Here is an 18,121-nt window from a genome sequence, read left to right on the forward strand (position 1 = left end):
TTTTACATTTTAAAATGATTTGACTGATCTACTTGACTATTTTGTACGACTACCCTAATATTTTCATTACAGAGTCTTTTCAGTACATTTTAATATATCATATGGCAAGTTCTTCTTCTTCTTTCTCTCTCTCTCGATCTCTCTCTTTCCTTCCCTCCCTCCCTCCCTATCCCCTCCCTCCTCCTTAAGCAACTTAGCTAGACCCTGTCTCAAAATAAAAAATAAAAAGGGCTGGGGATGGGGCTCAGTAGTAGAGTAGCCCTGGGTTCAAGGGTTCCTCCTTCCTCCTTTTATTATTAATTATTGACTTTTTAGAAATTTAATTTTCTACATGAACTTGAAAAATAATTTTATCTAGTTATTTCTGCCCATAAAGATAATTTTGAGCCTTGTTTTTCATCATTTCGTCTTTATTCCTCTCATCCCATTGACAATAACCTAGAGAGAAATGCCATGTGGTGGTAGAACTGAGTATCCCTTGTCTGGCCCTGATTTTGAAAGGACTACTTTGGAATTGCTTCACTTAAAATCATGCTTGGTCAGGCACAGTGGTGCACACCTGTAATCCCAGCAGCTGGGGAGGCTGAAACAGGAGGATTGGGAATTCAAAGCCAGCCTCAGCAACAATGAGGCCCTAAGCAACTCAGTGAGACCCTGTCTCTAAATAAAATACAAAATAGGGCTCAGGATGTAGCTCAGTGGTTGAGTGCCCCTGAGTTCAATCTTCAGTATCAAAAAGTAAAATAAAATAAAATAAAATAAAAACACATCATGCTTGTTGTAGGTTTACAGACAAAAATAAATAGTTTTCTTCTATTCCTATTTAACTGAAAATTTATTATGAGTGCCTACTGAAATATATTAGATTTCTTTTAAAGAATCTGGGTATTTTTTTTTGGTACAGGGGATTGAACCCAGGGCTACTCTACTATTGAGCCCCATTCCTAGCCCTTTTTATTTTTTATTTTGAGACAGGGACTCGCTAAGTTGCTTAAGGCCTTGGAAAATTGTTGAGGCTATCTTGCAGTTTTGATCCTCCTGTCTCAGCCTCCCAAGTGGCTGGGATTACATGTGTGCACCACCATGCCTGGCTTAAATAATCTATTTATATATTTGTATTTTTCCTTTTCTTTTTAAAGAAAGTAAAAATGTTGATAGGTTTCATACTGTTGGAACACTCTATGGTTGATAGGTTTTCTGGCCAATTGAACCCTTTATTATGTGGTGTCCCTTTTTATTTCTGGAAATGTTCTTGTATAGAAGTTGACTTTGTCTTCTCTTAATAGAATCATTCTGCTTTGTTTCTATCAGTGTCTATGTACTATATCTTTGGTTACCCTGTTACTTTTCACTTACTATGTCTTCATTATTTCAAGTGAGGTTCTTTTTTTTTTTTAAGATATGTTGCTCCTTTTTTTTTAAATTTTTTAATATTTATTTTTTAGTTTTTGGCGGACACAACATCTTTGTTTGTATGTGGTGCTGAGGATCGAACCCGGGCCGCACGCATGCCAGGCGAGCGTGCTACCGCTTGAGCCACATCCCCAGCCCCAATCAAGTGAGGTTCTTATAGACTGAACATAGTTACCAGGACAGGTAAACGTGGAGTTGTCCTTGAGTCACTGTGTCTTTGGGAAATCTGGGTATGGACCAGTTCATTTAAAGGGATTGAAAGAAAACAGATCTGGGAACATCAGAACAGGCTTTGAAGTGATAAAGAAAAGAAAGAAATCAGCTAATGTAAAGAAGTAGGGCAGAAGCTGGCTGCAGTGGCACATGCCTGTAATGCTAGCAGCTAGGGAGGCTGAGACAGTAGGATCACAAGTTCAAAGCCAGCCTTAGCAATGGAGAGGCACTAAGCAACTCAGTGAGACCATGTCTCTAAATAAAATACAGCATAGGGCTGGGGATGTGGCTCAGTGGCCCCTAGGCTCAATCCCTGGTATCAAATAAATAAATAAATAAAAATTAAAAAAATAAGAAGTAGGGCAGAGCACTGAGTTGGTGACCTGAGATGTTGAGCAAACAAGCAACATAGGCATTGGATGGAATTCAAAGCAGACAGCTGCTGCCACCTGGGAAATCCAAAGTTTATATTAGAGATCAAATTAAAAGGGTTCAAGGCCAGAGAATACAGCTACTGAAAACTGAAGGAGGCTGGACTCTGATGCTGCAGCATAGGACAGGGAGTCTGTGTATCTGGGGAACTGAGTGGAGCTACTTGGGGGGGGGGCATCAAGGTCAAAGAGGACCTGCTTCAAGATGGAGTTAGTGATACCCTAAAGGACACTTCATTTTCACATGGGATGTTTTAGAGTGTGGGATGAGGTGATCCAGCAAATAGGAATTATGTAAGTGCAACTCTAGTCTTAGCATTCAGGGGCAGGAGCCAAGCAGGACATTATAAGATTGATGGGCATGTTTGCTTGCTCAAATTCAGGGTTTTGATTTTGCCTGGTGACCTGAAGATAAGAGAGGATTAAAACAGCCAGAAGGTAGATGTTCTAGATTTTATTTTGATACTATTTTTATTTTGAAGTATATGTGCTTGCTGCCAGTATGAAGCACTTTTTTTTAAGAATACAAGTATTTTTAAAAAGCATGGTGGATGCTGTGAATTTAACAGAAAGTTAAATGTAAAATATATTCACAAGAAATGGAAATTCTGCTCTAAATATTTATTGCGTACCTACTATATGGCAAACATTGGTCTATGCCAGTCCTGGTCTAAGACTTCAGGGATATTACAGTTTTCGTGCGGGCATATGATCAGAAATGGTTAACAAACATTACACAAACAAATGTTAAATTGCAACTGTTACAAACATTATAAAGGAAGACACCGATTTCTTTATGAATGAGGGGGAATTTGGCTCATACAGCGAGGTCAGGGAAAGATTCTCCAGGAGCTAATGTTGAGAAGCAATGTGAAATATTAGTTAAGAAGGTGAGGGAAAAGTGGCCCAAGAAGAGGTCTGTGGCAGATCAGAGCATGGTTACAACAGCCAGTTTGGCCAGAGTGCAGGGAATAAGGAGAGAATGGTCCAAGATGATATTAAGATTTGCAGGCACAAATCCATCAGGAGTGCACTGCAGAAATTTTTCAGAGAAACTATGAGGTTTTTTAGTTAATATAAGAAATTTGGGAATGAGGATGACAGTGGTGGAATGAGTATGTAGATGTGTGTGACATGATTCAATTTAGAGATGACCTTGGCTGTTCTGGGGGATTAAAAGAAGGAGAAAATGTGATTATAGATTACAGGTAGACTAGTCAGAGGTTATTTCAGTGATAGAGGTTAGAGACATGAAAGCTCAGACTTGAGGTTGTATGCAGAGGCAAAAAGAAGTAGATCAGTAAAACATATTTAAGAGATAAAGTCAACAGGACTTGGTGATGGATTGGACATGAGTGAGAGGGATATCAAACATGAATCTGTAGCTTTGGGTTCATGCAACATGTTGGCTAGGAGGTGGTTTGGGGGAGAGGTCATGAGTGCAGTTCTGGACATACTGAACTTTTTAGGCATTTAAAAATTATCACTAAAAAAAATAGGTCAATGTGTAGGACTGAACTCAGTGAAGAAATTGAAGCTAGAGATTTGAATTTGGGAGCCTTCTGCACAGACTAGTGAAGGAAGTGATGATGTGGACGGCATTGCCTAGGGAGGTATTAAAAAAGAACTAGGTGGTCTATAAAAAAACTGCTGTATGTCAAGATGAAGCCAAGTGAACATCTGAGAATGTTCCGGTTTTATTGACATGGACGCCATTTTTTATGTCAGCAAGCACTGTTTGGTGGAACAAAAACACTGAACTTCCAATGGGATATGGAGAGGTACAATGATAGGTGAGGAATCAGAAGCAGCAGGTGTGAACAGCCCCTTGAGAAACTTGACAGAGAAGAAAAGGTGAGGGAGGACAGTTGTTGAAGGGAGAATATGATTAGTGAAGGGGAAAATCAGCATTATTATTTGAAATGCTTTAGTTAAATTGAATAGCTTTTAATGACCATAATAAAAATTGAGCTTTGAGAATAAATAGACTGTGCAAAAGAACCAATGTTCATTAAATCATTTTTCTGTGCCGCTTCTTAATTGGTAATTGGTTTTCGGCCCTGACATATTTGCTCGTTAATTGCTAGGCTTCCTATTTAATCATGCTTTAATAATTCTCTCAGGAGGACATGGCTGAAAAAGATCCAAAGAGAGACCTGAATTCCTTTCCATAAATTGCCCATGCTAAGATAGGACAACTACAAGAAAGTTTTCTCTGTAAAATCTCAGCCCTGTTTTTATTTTATGCTCTTAAATGTTCACCCTATAGGGAGAATGATACTCAAGGGAAAAGGGATTTTGCAAGTTCCATGTGCTTCCTTTTTGTGCTCTTATTATAATTACAAGCAACTATCTTTTTTAAACATATTTTACTAGTATATTTTAAAAAATAGATGGAATCTGAGCTACCCTGTGGAGTGTATGACATGCCCTTCAAGTTAACTTTGAAAGGTGATTAATTATAGTGGTGTCTGTTCAGTTTCAAAAGTTCAAATTAAATGTACTTCAAAACTCTTATCAAAGGGAATATATTTTACACACCTGTCACTTGTGAGAAGGGCTGATTTGAGTTGAAATTATGAAGGAGGTAAAGCTAATCACTAGAACCCTGGCATACCCCACTCTGGACTGTTGAATGAATGTATCTTCTAATACCCATTGAGAGGCCCTATCTTAAGCACTCCGTAACTAATTCTCCCCAAGTTTATGTGATTTCACAGAATTGATGTAATTCAATGTTGGAAAGGACTTTCAGAGTTCACTGAGGCGTGAAGGAACAAGGCTGAGTCCTGGGTGAGCAAGGGAGTAGAGAATGCCTGAGGGCTTTGGGTTGTCAGCTCAGCATCCACTATAGCAGAGGGCAGCAAGCTAGAGCTCACAGGCAAGTCCAGTCCAATGCCTGTTCTTGTAAATAAAGTTTTATTGGAATGCAACCACGCCCATTTATTTACATATTCTCAGTGATTGTTTTCCTTCTGTGGCAACCGACATAAATAGTTGCTGTAGAGACCATGTGTATTCACTATCTGACCCTTCAAGTGGCCAGCTACAGCACTGGTTGCCAATCCTGGCTGTACTTTAGAAAGTTCTAGGTTGCTGGGTCACATTCCTGACCTTCTCATCCCTGATCTTTCAGGATGGAATTCAGGAATCAGCATGTGTAAAAAGGATTTTAATGCAAAGTCAAGTGAAGAATCACTGCATTACATCATGCTGCCTCTAAAGCACATTTTGCCTTGAATATCCATTTCAGGTTGCTAGTGCCTCTTTTATATGGGCTGTGAGACTGAAAAAATCTCTCCAGAGCTATGCCCAGCAAACTTTTGCTGGTATTAGAATCTCCTGCCGTGCAGGTTAGAACTCATATTGTCACACCTCCAGACGTTCTGACCAGCAGACCTGGGGTGAGGTAGAGTGGGCCTTTTGAAGAAGCTCACAGTGGTCTTAATGCTGGGGCCCAGTGGACAGCGTAGACCTAGGTAAAAAGGGCTTGCATCTCCAAGATGCCAGAGTCAGGTCCAATAATCCTGGGATGGGAGTGGGCATGTATTTATTTATGGACCATCTGCTGGAACTGTTCTAGACTATATTTGTAAAGACAACCACTCCTCTGCTGATGGTCATTACTTTGCCCTTCTCTATCCCACCTCTGAGACTAAACTTCAAGCAATCTTTGCACTAGGTTTCTATCCTTTTCTATCCCTTAATCACTTATCTTTTATTGTTTTAAAATTGCCTGTGGGGTATTTTTAGTCTTTTTTTAAAAAGTATCTTTTTGACTCAAGATGGGCTGAGGGCAGATATGAAACAGTTTCAGATATTAAAGAAAATGAACCCTCGCAAAATTGTAAGGGAAATCAGAAGTTTGTAAAAATTGTAAATGTGAACACATAAAATGGCAAAAAGGCAACAGAGATAGGCAGAGATCTGTTTCGGTGCCACAAAATTGATTTTATTTTGAACCAGGAAGCAACAGCAATCAAGAGAATAGTCTGGACTAAGGGCGTGGCAGCGTGATTCAAGTACCAAGGAGTGACTTTGTCCAGTGCAAGGTGGAGTAAAGAAAAACAATTTTTCATTCCCAAACTAAGCTCCTCCAAATCATGATACTTTTCAGTGATTCCCATTTACACAGGCTTGGATTATTTTACAGATTTCAGATTTTGTTAAGTAGTTCGTAAACATTTTTGAAGGAGTCACTGCAGAGAACCTTTGAATTGACGACGTCCACTTTTTTTGGTATATCAGGCACTGAATCAATTATAGAAATATTAAAATGTATTTATGCATTAGAGTTTTGCATTTCAAAAAGGCCAACAACCAAGAACGTTTGAACTTGGAAACAAGTGATATTTTGGGCCAGATACCTCTTTGTGGTGGTGGAGCTGCAGGATGTTCAATGCCATCCCTGACCTCTACCCACTAGATGCTGGTAGCACTGCGTCCCCCAAGTTGTGACAAGCAAAATTGACTCCAGACATGGCCAAATGTCTCCTGGGGGGTAAAATAGAGCGCAGAATGAGGAGCACTATTTTCAAAAACTTCCTCCTGCCGTCGTCATTGTCTTTGTGTGCTTTTTGGTATTTCATGAAGGCAGACCAGATGTCAACTTCCCAACACCAAATATACATGTCTGTGAGCACATAGGCATGTGTCTCTGCAGGCAGTTGCAAATGTGCCTGGAGCTGGGATGGAATTCCACGTTGACTAGAGGGCACTAGATCAGTTCCTCAGAAGTTAAAGGTCAATATAGCAGTACCATAATTAAAAGCCTGTTGATTCAGGCTATCTCCTCTTGTCCAGCAGAAACCATCATCCATATTTGCAGTCAGTTTTTGAAGTCACTTTCTTTAAAGCTGGAAAGAAAATCTTCGCCTAAGTCCACCCTCATCTTAATTCACCATTTAGATTCCTACTTGAATGATACAGCCAGCAATTTTCCACTTTGGATCCAGACTTCTTTCTATCCACTAGGAAGAGAGGTACCATGTTTCTGAGTTCTGCTATCAGGACTGACTACATAATTTGCAGGACCCGGTGCAAAGTGAAAATGCAGGCCCTTTGTTCAAAAATTATTAAGAATTTCATGACAGTGACAGAAGAGCATTGAACCAAGCTTAGGGCCTCTCTGAGCCCAGGGTTCTGGGATACTGAGCTATCATACAACCATGATGCCAGCCCTTGTAACTTTGGTTGGTGCCATGTCAATTTTGTTGTATTCATTTAATTGGCACTGCCATCTCTTTTGCTCCTATATTGAAATGCTTCCGGTGAAGTGAAGACCTCAAAAAAGTAAAATAAAATATTGTGACCCCAATCCATTTGAAGAGAATGCATTATTATACTGCAGCAAATGTTTACAGCATATATTTTTTTAGACTTTCAAAAAAATCCACATGGAAATTTTTTCTACACCATTACAGTAATTAAAACACGGTGGCCTTTCACCATATACATATTTTCCTGTAAATGTGACAACCTGGAAATAGTAGCTGCTACATCCACAATGGTTTTAAGTTAGCCAAAAGTGAGACTTTCACAACAAAATTATAACATAATCTCTTATCCTTATAAAAATAGCCAAAACATACCCTAAACAGCTTGGAGTGAAAACTTGAGTAGTAACATCTTTATATTGAAAAACATTATATTCACGGAAATAGTGTCCTTCCAGTAAATGCTTTCTGTTAACATCATAAGGCAAACTGTAGCATTTATTGGTACCTGGAGACCATGGTTTTAAAAACTCAGAAACTGAGTTTTAGACCCTTATATTCAGAACCTGTAAGTGTACAAAGTGCATTAAAATATCCATTATCCAGTAACCCAAAATGTATGTAAAAATTACTGAGAGAACCCTTTCTATTTATTCAGGGAAGGCAAATACACATTGTTTTACATTGTTAAACAAAAGAAAAAACATTTAGTTGCCAAAAAATGATTCGTTTTTTTTCATTGAGGTGTCTATTTCTTAGATGTGTAATTGTCTTACATAGCTATCAAAATATTCATCTGGGTATAAATAATGTAGTAAATATATAGAATTTATCCAATAAGAAAAAGGACAGCATCTGCCAGGGAAGAGACAAAAGGACACAGGAAGCTGGCTTGGTCTCCCTCAAAGTCCAGTTTGGCAATCACATAAGCCTTTGGCCATGTGGTGCTAAAACAATGGGTCTATTGACTTCAGAGAAACGATTGATTTGGTTAAAAGCAAAATTACTAAAAATGATGCCTAAATCTACCAGTCTGTTTATTTATTGGCTGACTCAGTAGCCCAGATAAATATTTTAGCCATCACAAATCTTTCTAGAAGTCATGCCCTTCATCAAGGTAGAACCAATAGCAAACTTCCAGTCCAAAGACCGCTCCAGAAAGCCTTAATTCAGGGACCATTACAATGTGTCAGAGCAGCATGCAAAGAACCCCATCTGACAGTTGATTAGCAGGTTCTATTTGCAGGTTCTTGCATGCAAATAGTGAGTTTCTTTCTTTTTGTTTTACAATTCTATGTTACTATACTAGAATATGGAGGGACTTCTACATCTTTCAAGATGTGTTTAATTAATGTTTGTTTATAATAACTTGAGACATATATTCTAGTGAATAGTGTTTTATGCAATGTTCCTTGCTATTACTAACTCATAAATATTAAGTGTTTTTCAGTGACTTATTTTTGGACATGGTAGTTGTGATCAGGGCCATGTGCTGATGTCCTAGAGAACAAAATCAATTCAAAGTGTGCTGCCATTCGTGACAGATTGTGTTTATTTATTTCCTCAGCCCCAGAGAAAAGGGAAAAAAATCAATTGGGGAAAGGGGAAATAGGACAACTATTAAATGTAGTAAAGAAATTTCATATGCCTAAAAAAACTATTAAAAGGATAAAATAGTATTATATCATCAAACAGAATCCTGCTTCTGAGAAAACACAAATCAGCCTAAATTTCTGAATAATCTGTAGGATTCAAAGTGACTATTTTCAATTGCAATCTCATTCATAATATTAGCCCAGAATCCTTAGCCCTGTGAGAAGCAGGGTTATGTATGGCCAAAGGTTTCAGAACCTTTCTTCCCAAAGTTATCCCATCAACCACCAGAGAGTAAAGATTGAGCCCTGGCTAAGTCTGAGGTTCAAAGTTCAATTCAAAGTCAATTTTATCCATTCTCCTTCTTACTCTATTCTAGTTGATCCACAAGTTTTTGACATCACAGTTAAAATACTTCAAATTACACCATAGTAAGAAAGCCTGTTTGTTTCCCTACTAGGTTAAAAATTATTTGTATTTAAAATAGCTGCATATTCTGTAATGCACTGTCAAAGTGACAGGACCTACCATGGGCTCAGTATGAAATATTATGTGAGAAAGTGAATAAACGTACAAATCTACAAAAGGTTTTTTTGTTTTGTTTTCTTTTCCTTTTTCTTTTTTTGCAAGCCCATAGACAGTGATGAAATAAAAGTTGTAAAGAGCTGGCAAACTTATGGGCCTCTCAATGTGCAAAACCAAGTCATTCCTAACAGTTGTAATCCCGATTATGTTTCTTTTATAAATAATCTATAGATTTTCCTCTAAATACAAAAAAAAATTATTAAAGCCTGTACTTAATACAAAACACAGTAAAAGAAAAAGAAATCTCCCATTTGAACCCTATTTTAGATGATTTATGGACAGTTTGGGGGAGATTTAATCACACTCTTGAAACCTGTGCTTTCTTAATCCCCTAAATAGTGAATAATAGCCTCAAACTTTGTTACTCCTGGAAAGCAGCTTCATATGGTCAGATGCTCACGGCAGCTGCTCTGTACAGTCCAAATGGTCTGGGATAGGAAGACCAGTTATAATCGTCAAACACTTGTTCCACAAGGTGAAGGTGGGGCACACAGGCTGTGCAAATGCCACATCGAAGGTGTAGAGGTGGATGGAGTTCAAAGCATCATAAAAAGCGATGGAGCCATTATCATAGTCTAGCAGGATGCCAACGCGTCGCAGGTGGGGGGCTGGCTCGATGGGGATCTCCTTGCTGTTGTGTCTCACCACCCAGTTATTGTTACAGCGGCAAAGGGCCCAGGAAGCAGAGTTCTTCCCAATCCATTCATGCTTTGGGGCTGATTTGTAAGCAAGGCCAATGGCATACCTGCAGAGACAAAATAGCAACAACAAAAACAGTGAATGACATTGCGTGTGTGTGTACTTAACCTGTTCTATGGTCAATTTTTTTTCATGGGGTTATGAAAATGTGATCATCTGTTGTCTCTGTTCATTCTCTTTAAGTGAAAGATTAGCTAAGAACCCCAACACCTGTATTCCTCATCTTCTTCTCTCCTAAACATACTGTAGGCAGAAAGGGGCCATTGTATTTGTCCACAGTCTTGTTTTCAGTTCAAACACTGCAAAAGAATCTTCACTACATACTTTGTTGTTTTACTTTCTCTCATGAATTACCAGTACCAACAGATAGAACTTTCTGCAATGATTGAAATGTTCTGTTCCGTTCAGTACGGTGGCCAGGAGCCACATGGGCTATTCAGGCACTCAACTGGCTAGTCAAACTGAGGAACTCAACTATAAATTTATAGATGGTTCTTGATGGTCCAATTTAAAGATTTTTCAACTTTACAATGGTGTGAAAGTGATATGTATTCACTAGGAACTTTCTTCAAATTTTGAGTTTGGATGTCTTCCTGGGCTAGTCAAATGAAGTATGATCTTCTCTTGCAAAGCCAGGCAGGGGCAGTGAGCCACAGTTCCCAGGCAGTCACATGATCACAAGGGGAAGCAACTGTTCCTGTACTCTTCCATGAAATACATTCAATAAATTGTGCAGTTAATTATACAGTGGGCTTCATGTTAGATCAATTTGCCCAACTGTAAGCTAATTTAAGTGTTCAGAGAACATTTAAAATAGGCTAGGCTAATCTATGATGGTCAGTAGATTATGTGTAGTAAATCCATTTTTCACTTATGATATTTTTCCATTTACTATGGGGTTATCAGGATGTATCCCCATCATAAGTGGAGGAGCATCTTATTTAATTTTAATTAAGATAATTATTTAAATAGCCACATGTGGTTTATGGCTATGATATTGGACAGTGTAACCTAGACTTGTCCTTTTGATCTTCTTTAAATTTTTCAATTGTAGTTTTCCATGACTTTGAATGCACTTTGCCAAAGGCAAGTGATGAGAATGATTTCCATTTATGAGGATAAATCCCTTGTCATCATTCAGTCTCAGTTTCTCATCTATAACACTGGGACAATAATAGTCTCCATCTCCCAAGCTTATTTTAAGAGGTAAAAGAGAAAAAAAATGCATTTTAAATCCTGGGCCCAAGGCCTGACATGTAATATTCAGTAACTATTACTTCATTATAATGTCTGATGACACATTAACAGTAAGTACTGGAATCAGAATTTGAACCTAGGATGACTCAAAAGGCCACAAACTTATGACACTTTATAATGCCGTCCCTCACCAGAAATTGTACAAGTCACCACTGCCAAGAGCTCTCCTGATTATATTTCCTAATATTTTTAAATTTTAAAAATATCTTTGAGTGGAGAGATATCCAGTTATCCTAAATGCTCTCACTGTTCAAAACTAAAAATATTAAGATTTTTTTCTACAATGTTCTAAGCTTCTTAATCTCCTTTAACCTGTAATATTCAAAGCATTTCACAGTTATTAAGATAAGCAAAACACATCACTCTTAATAGAGTGAATGACTCATAGTTCAACTTTTAATATGTTATAGCAGAAGCCAGTGTAATTGGATATTGACATATGGTACCTTACCCAGTGAAGAGGGGAAAAATTCATTGGTCTTTGTTAAAATGACATTCTTTTAAAAATTAGATGTTGAGTTAAAATACAGTCACTTTAAGAGTAGGGAGTTCAAATGAAACTTAATAAAACATGGCATCATCCATTAAATCAATGTGCCAGCCCATCTGTGATGTCAACCCCGCATCCTGTCTTCCCTCATGTTGATCCTCTTCTACTTGTAGAGAGAATTCTTGGTTGCATTTCCCAGAATCCAAAGGTCAGGTTCTGCTATTGCAACGCCCTTGCACAAGATGCAGAAACTGTGAGAGGAGGGGAACTCTGTTCTGATGGTAGACAGTAGATATGAGGCTTGTGGAAGCTTCAGCTGAGCACCTGGCAACACCTGCTTCAGTAGTGGGCAGCCAGTCATGGTGACTCCATGCATAAAGTAGCAGACCAGCTGATTTGTACTCCCAGGGTGCTACAGTCCCATAACTTTTGACTCCCTTCCTTCATGGAGCACCTTGATTGACTTCTATTAATCTGCCAAGTCTTAACTCATATACTTTGAAATGGTTTTCATTTTGCAATTTAAAATATCTCTCCCAGTGATCTTCTGTATGCCCTGGCAGACGCTATTTCCAGTTTTCAGATAATGTGGGAACTACATTTGCATCACAAAATAACCACATCTGTGTTGTTTCCTTCGTGTTGCTACATACCATATTAATTTTTTATTAAAGAATTTTTATGTTTATTTCCCATTTGAACCTTAACTGAATTCTGTGTAGCTACATCAGGGATGGCTGTATTCAGCAAATAGGAAATATAGAGAAGGTTAAAATTAGGAGCAAACTCCAGAAATCTTCTGCTGCCCTTTTGACTTCTGGTCTAGTAATTATGGCATGAACTCATTATTATAGGTTTAGTTAACACCATTTCATAAAACACCCAGTGCACATTAACAGCATTAGAGAATAAGAAAATAACCAAGTGCATAGTCCATTAGGCAAAGGAAAATACCATTATATTATCATTAATCTGTAAAACTATGTACATAATTCCATTGAGCTTGAAAGGGGCAAGCACAATGTAATGTTCCATTAAGTTGTGCAGTGAGACATGGAGAATTAAAAAAATATAAAAATTATGTTTCTCAGAGCAATGTTAACATGCCCCATTGCACGGATCATAACATACACGTTAATTTAAAGTCAGGACTATATTTCATGAGAAAATATATGTGTCATTAGCTATTGTAAGTCAAGGTGTCACAAGCATTTAATAGTAGAGGAACCCCTTCCTTGCTAATTCCTCCCAGGAAATATGAAACTATTCTTGATATGAGGATTTCTCTGAAATTGACACAAACAGGTTTGTAAAGATCCAAAGTGCAGCAATTAATTGTAGAATTTCTTTCCCCCTCAAGAGTTAGTTTTGACATCTGGAGGATGTTTTAAAGGTAATGCTGATCTGTGTTTATGGAACTAAAGTGGTCTGGTGGAATTTCCAGCATTATTCATCAATGGCAATGAGATCATAGTGATCAACTATCATTTATCAGAAATAATTATTAATGGGGTTATAATCATTTAGACATTGAATTTCATCCCAGATTAATATAGCACATTAATTAACTAGAAATGATTGCCTTTTTGCAAGTACATTCATGGTATTTTCCTCTGTGCTTTTCTTTTTCTCCAATGCAGCTAAAAATTGCAAATGCCAACCTAGCCCAGAGCCTAGTATGGTGAAGAATTTGCCCTCCACCTTCAGACAGGATGTTGAGAAAAGAAAATGTTCTAGGCAAAGAGAATCATGAGGATTACAATAAATGAAATCTACTCACTCATCCAGTAATAGTACCACTATTGGGAGAAATGGGATGCCCAAGCTGATTTTTGCCCACACTAGGAAAGACACATATTGCATTATTTTCATAGATTTGAATTGAAAGGTCTTTTTAAAATGAGAAGTGTTCTATCAATGCCTACACCAAAAGAAACACTGTTATAATACTCACCATCTTCAGGTTATACAGTTTTCAACATTGGTTTTATTTTTAAAGCACAGATGAAGCTATCAGTAAGTATATACTACTATAAGCTCTAAAGAGTAATTAAGCCCTGTGGGGCATGGTGGTGCATGCCTGTAATCCCAGTGGCTCAAGAGGGTGAAGGCAGAAGGATCGCAAGTTCAAAGCCAGCCTCAGAAACTTAGTGAAGCCCTAAGCAACTCAGCAAGACCCTGTCTCTAATAAAATACAAAAAGGGGCCAGGGATGTAGCTCAGTGGCTAAGTGCCCTTGGGTTCAATTCCTGGTACCCACCCCCCCAAAAAAAAGAGTAATTAAGCCATTTCACAAATATGCTGTAAATAGCAGCATAGCACAGTGGTTAAGAGCACAGATCAGCAAATTATAAGGCAGGAATCAACTCTGGTCCTCTGCCGATTTTTATAAATGAAATTTTATTGGCACACAGTCATGCCCATTCATGTATGTACTGTCTGTGGCTGCTTTCCCACCACAACAGCAGAGCTAAGGAGTTGACTTGGAACAAAAATTGGCCCATAAAACCAGAAATATTGAGTGTCTGGGTCTTTTACAGATGATATTTGTGGAGCTCTGGCTGAGAGTTTGACCCCTGATTGTGGATTCTTGTCTCTGCCATCTCTTGTGAGTTTCATGACCTTGGGCCTGTGCCTCAGTCACTTCATCTGTGAAAATGGGATAGTATCAATACCAACTTTTGTAGGGCAGTTAGGATGAAAAAATGAGTAAAATGCTTAGATCAGTGCCTTGCCTGGCACATAGTTGCACCATATGAGGGCTTGTTAAATTAAAGCAAAATAGGTCCCTTTTTGATCAATAGTAAGTCTGCATTTATGAGACAGATGGCCAAAGTAAGGGATGGAGTTTGTGGCTATGGCGTAGGGAAGGCCAACTTTGCAGTCTTAGCTAATTCTAATGTAGACTTCTCCCTGACTTTGGCACTTAGTTTTAGGGAACCCAGCAGGCTAAGGTCACTGGGCTAGATGAAACAGAACTCTTGAAATTATTCACAAAAGCCTATAATCAGTGCTTCACCTCCACCCATTCTGCCCTTTACTATTTGCACTAATTTTCTAATATTGAATCACAAAACATACAAGGTAACAAAAATTAGTTTTGTTAAAATAATGAAGAATAATGTTTTTAAGTAGGAATGGCTGATTTTTTTTTCTCTAAAAGGCCAGAAAGAAAATATTTTTGGTTTTGTGAACCACATCATTGTCTTAACTACTCAACTCTGCCACTGTGGCCCCTAAATAGCCACAAACAACATGTAAATAAATGGGTATAACTGTGGCCCCTAAATAGCCACAAACAACATGTAAATAAATGGGTATAACTGTGCCCCCATAATGCATTTTTTAAAAATTTATAAAAACAGGCTTTGGAGCTGGGGCTATAGCTCAGTGGCATAGTCCTTGCCTAGCATGTGTGAGGCACCGGGTTCAATGCTTAGCATCACATAAAAATAAATAAAATAAAGGCATGCTGTCCATCTACAACTACATTAAAAAAAAACCAAACAAATAGGCTTTGGGCCATATTTGGCCCAGGGGCTGTAGTCTGCCAACCTGCATTTTAAGGCATCAAAGAACAGTATTTAGATACCAGAGCTCTTCCAGGAACCAGAACTCAATGATCTTGCCTCTAATTCCTGCCATAACTTAAAAACACATACACACACACACACACACTAATAACAAGTTTTTTTTTCCTTATTGGCTGAGGAGTGGGTTAGATGATTGCTTGGCAAATATTCACTCCCTCCTCATGCCTCTGTGGGCTTTGGGATTGGCTATATTAATTTGGCCAATAGGAATTTAGTAGAAATTATAAAAGCAGAGGCTTGAAATGTGCTTGCCTTCTTGGATTCCTTGAGAAGAACATTATGTGGGTGGCCAACACATCCAAGGAGGCTGGAGAGACACAGAACCAGCCTAGTACCAACCTACAGCTTCAAGCAAAGCCTGGTTGAGATTAGCTCTGATCAGCCAACCCCTACATGGGGGTGTTAGTTAGCAATAATAAATGGTTGTTGTTTGAAGCCACTAAACTTTGGGGTATTTGTTATGTAGCATTATTATAGCAATAGCTAACTGATACAGCTTTTCTGCATTTGATTCTTCAGGATGGATGCTTAACAAATTGATGCTCTAACAAAGAACAGAATGAGGGATGGAGATGGGGCTCAAGCGGTAGTGTGCTCGCCTGGCATGCGCGGGGGCTGGGTTTGATCCTCAGCACCACATAAAAATAAAATAAAAGATGTTGTGTCCACCGAAAACTAAAAAATAAATATTAAAAAATTCTCTCTCTCTCTTTCAAAAAAAAAAAAAAAGAACAGAATGAGATCTGCCTTTTAATAACAGGAAGAATATAGATAAAAGTTGCCTACCATGTGCTTCCACTTATGACTACTTCCCAGTAATGCCGGCCACTATCAATGAACACATTTCCAGCCACTCCATAGCTCCCTTGGCTGGTGAAGCGTTCAGGCGTATGACTCTTTTTGGATGATGACTCATCACGTTCTACTGTCAAGTTATCATGGGACACCTTTAGTTTTCGATGAGCAGATTTGGGATCCAGTTTAAAAGGTTGGCCTAGAAACAAGTTAAAAAAACAAACAAAAAAAGGAAATGGAAAAACACTGTTTATTTGAACATGAACAATGACATTTTCATAATCAGATTTATAAAACTGGAATAAGTCATCCCTCTCTGAATAATGCCTTCTGTGACAAAGCTATATCTTACATTTTTAAAGTAATTTAAGCATTATAAATAACTTTTAATTTGAAATGGAACCACCATTTGACCCAGCTATCTCACTCCTAGGTTTAAACCCAAAGGACTTTAAATCAGTATACTACAGTGACACAGCCACAGTAATGTTTATAACAGCTCAATTCATAATAGCTTACGAATTTAGGAATATTACTTAGCCTTAAAGAAGAATGAAATTATGGCATTTGCCAGTAAATGGATGGAACTGGAGAATATCATGCTAAGAGAAATAAGCCAATCCCAAAGAATCAAAAGCCAAATGCTTTATCTGATATGTGGATGCTAATTCACAATAAGGGGGGGGGGGGATAGAGATACTTTGAATTAGACAGAGGGGAATGAAGAGGGGAGGGGTGTGGAGGTAGGAATGATAGTAGAATGAATTGGACATTATTACCGTATGTGCATATATGATTATATGACCTGTGTAATTCTACATCATATACAACCAGAAGAATGAGAAGTTATACTCCATTCATGCATGATATGTCAAAATGCATTCTATTGTCATGTATAACTAATTAAAACAAATTTTAAAAAATAAAATAAAAATAAATAAATAACTTTCAAAGACATTTGCTTACAGTGTTCAAGACATTCAAAATATAATTAGGGAGCAGCAACCCTGCATAAAGTATAATGCTAAGCAAGGTAAGAATTAGAACATGGCCCTCCCTTCATGAGCTTCTAGTCCATGAGCTTCTAGCTTCTAGATGGGATCCTGTGGTACTATACTAACTGTACAACAACAGTATGGGCAAGGATCATGGTATGGACTATCTTCAAGGATTCCTGCTGAATACGAGCAGCACAGGTACATACTGGCTCTGTGTAGTGTCCTCAAAAGAAAGAGAAAATGGAGACTTTTTATTTTTAATAAGTACCATATTCAATTGGGCCTAAAACATATTTGTGCTCAATAAACTTCAGAAACCAAACAAATCAAGATGTCACATCTTAACATGTAGAATAATCTAAAGGCTTACATTATTCTGAGACTGCTAAAAATTGAAAACCATGAAATTAACCCAACTCAGAAACTCAAAGGTCGAATGTTTTTTCTCATATGTGGAAGCTAGAGCAAAACAAATGAAAGGGAGAGGGAAGGATAAGATTACATAAAGAACCAATCAAATACAAATTAATAGAAGAGCGAAAGGAAGCCTAGTAGAAGAGTCTAGTAGAGAGACAGGAGGGAGGACTGGAGGGAAAGGGGGAGGTAAAAGGCGGGAAGCATGAATCAATATAGTTTCATGCATGTATGAGTTTTGGGATGAACCCAATTGCTATGTATAACCACAAATCTCTAATAAAAGTTTTAAAACTACTCTTAGGAGTTTAGAATAAGTATAAAATTGTAAAATTTTCGCGTGGCTGTATAACCAATGTGATCCTGCAATCTGTACACGTGGAAAAATGAGAATTCATACCCCATTTGAATCAAATGTATGATAT

The 18,121-nt window shown here is 38.0% G+C and overlaps 1 protein-coding gene across 2 annotated transcripts in view; it reads right to left on the reverse strand.

The window, feature by feature from the left end:
• Positions 1–6,025: 6,025 nt before the first annotated feature.
• The window catches only part of Mid1 (midline 1), a 354,689-nt gene continuing 342,593 nt past the window's right edge, over positions 6,026–18,121 (reverse strand). For both annotated transcript variants that reach the window (XM_071606505.1, XM_027946503.2), the window contains exons 9-10: positions 16,276–16,483; positions 6,026–10,196 (exon numbers count right to left, since the gene is read on the reverse strand). In XM_071606505.1, coding sequence (XP_071462606.1) covers positions 9,848–10,196; positions 16,276–16,483 — 557 coding nt within the window. In that variant the 3' untranslated portion in view covers positions 6,026–9,847. The remainder of the gene's footprint in view (positions 10,197–16,275; positions 16,484–18,121) is intronic.

Source organism: Marmota flaviventris, chromosome X (assembly GCF_047511675.1).
Source record: "Marmota flaviventris isolate mMarFla1 chromosome X, mMarFla1.hap1, whole genome shotgun sequence".
In the NCBI taxonomy this organism is placed as follows: Eukaryota; Metazoa; Chordata; class Mammalia; order Rodentia; family Sciuridae; genus Marmota; species Marmota flaviventris.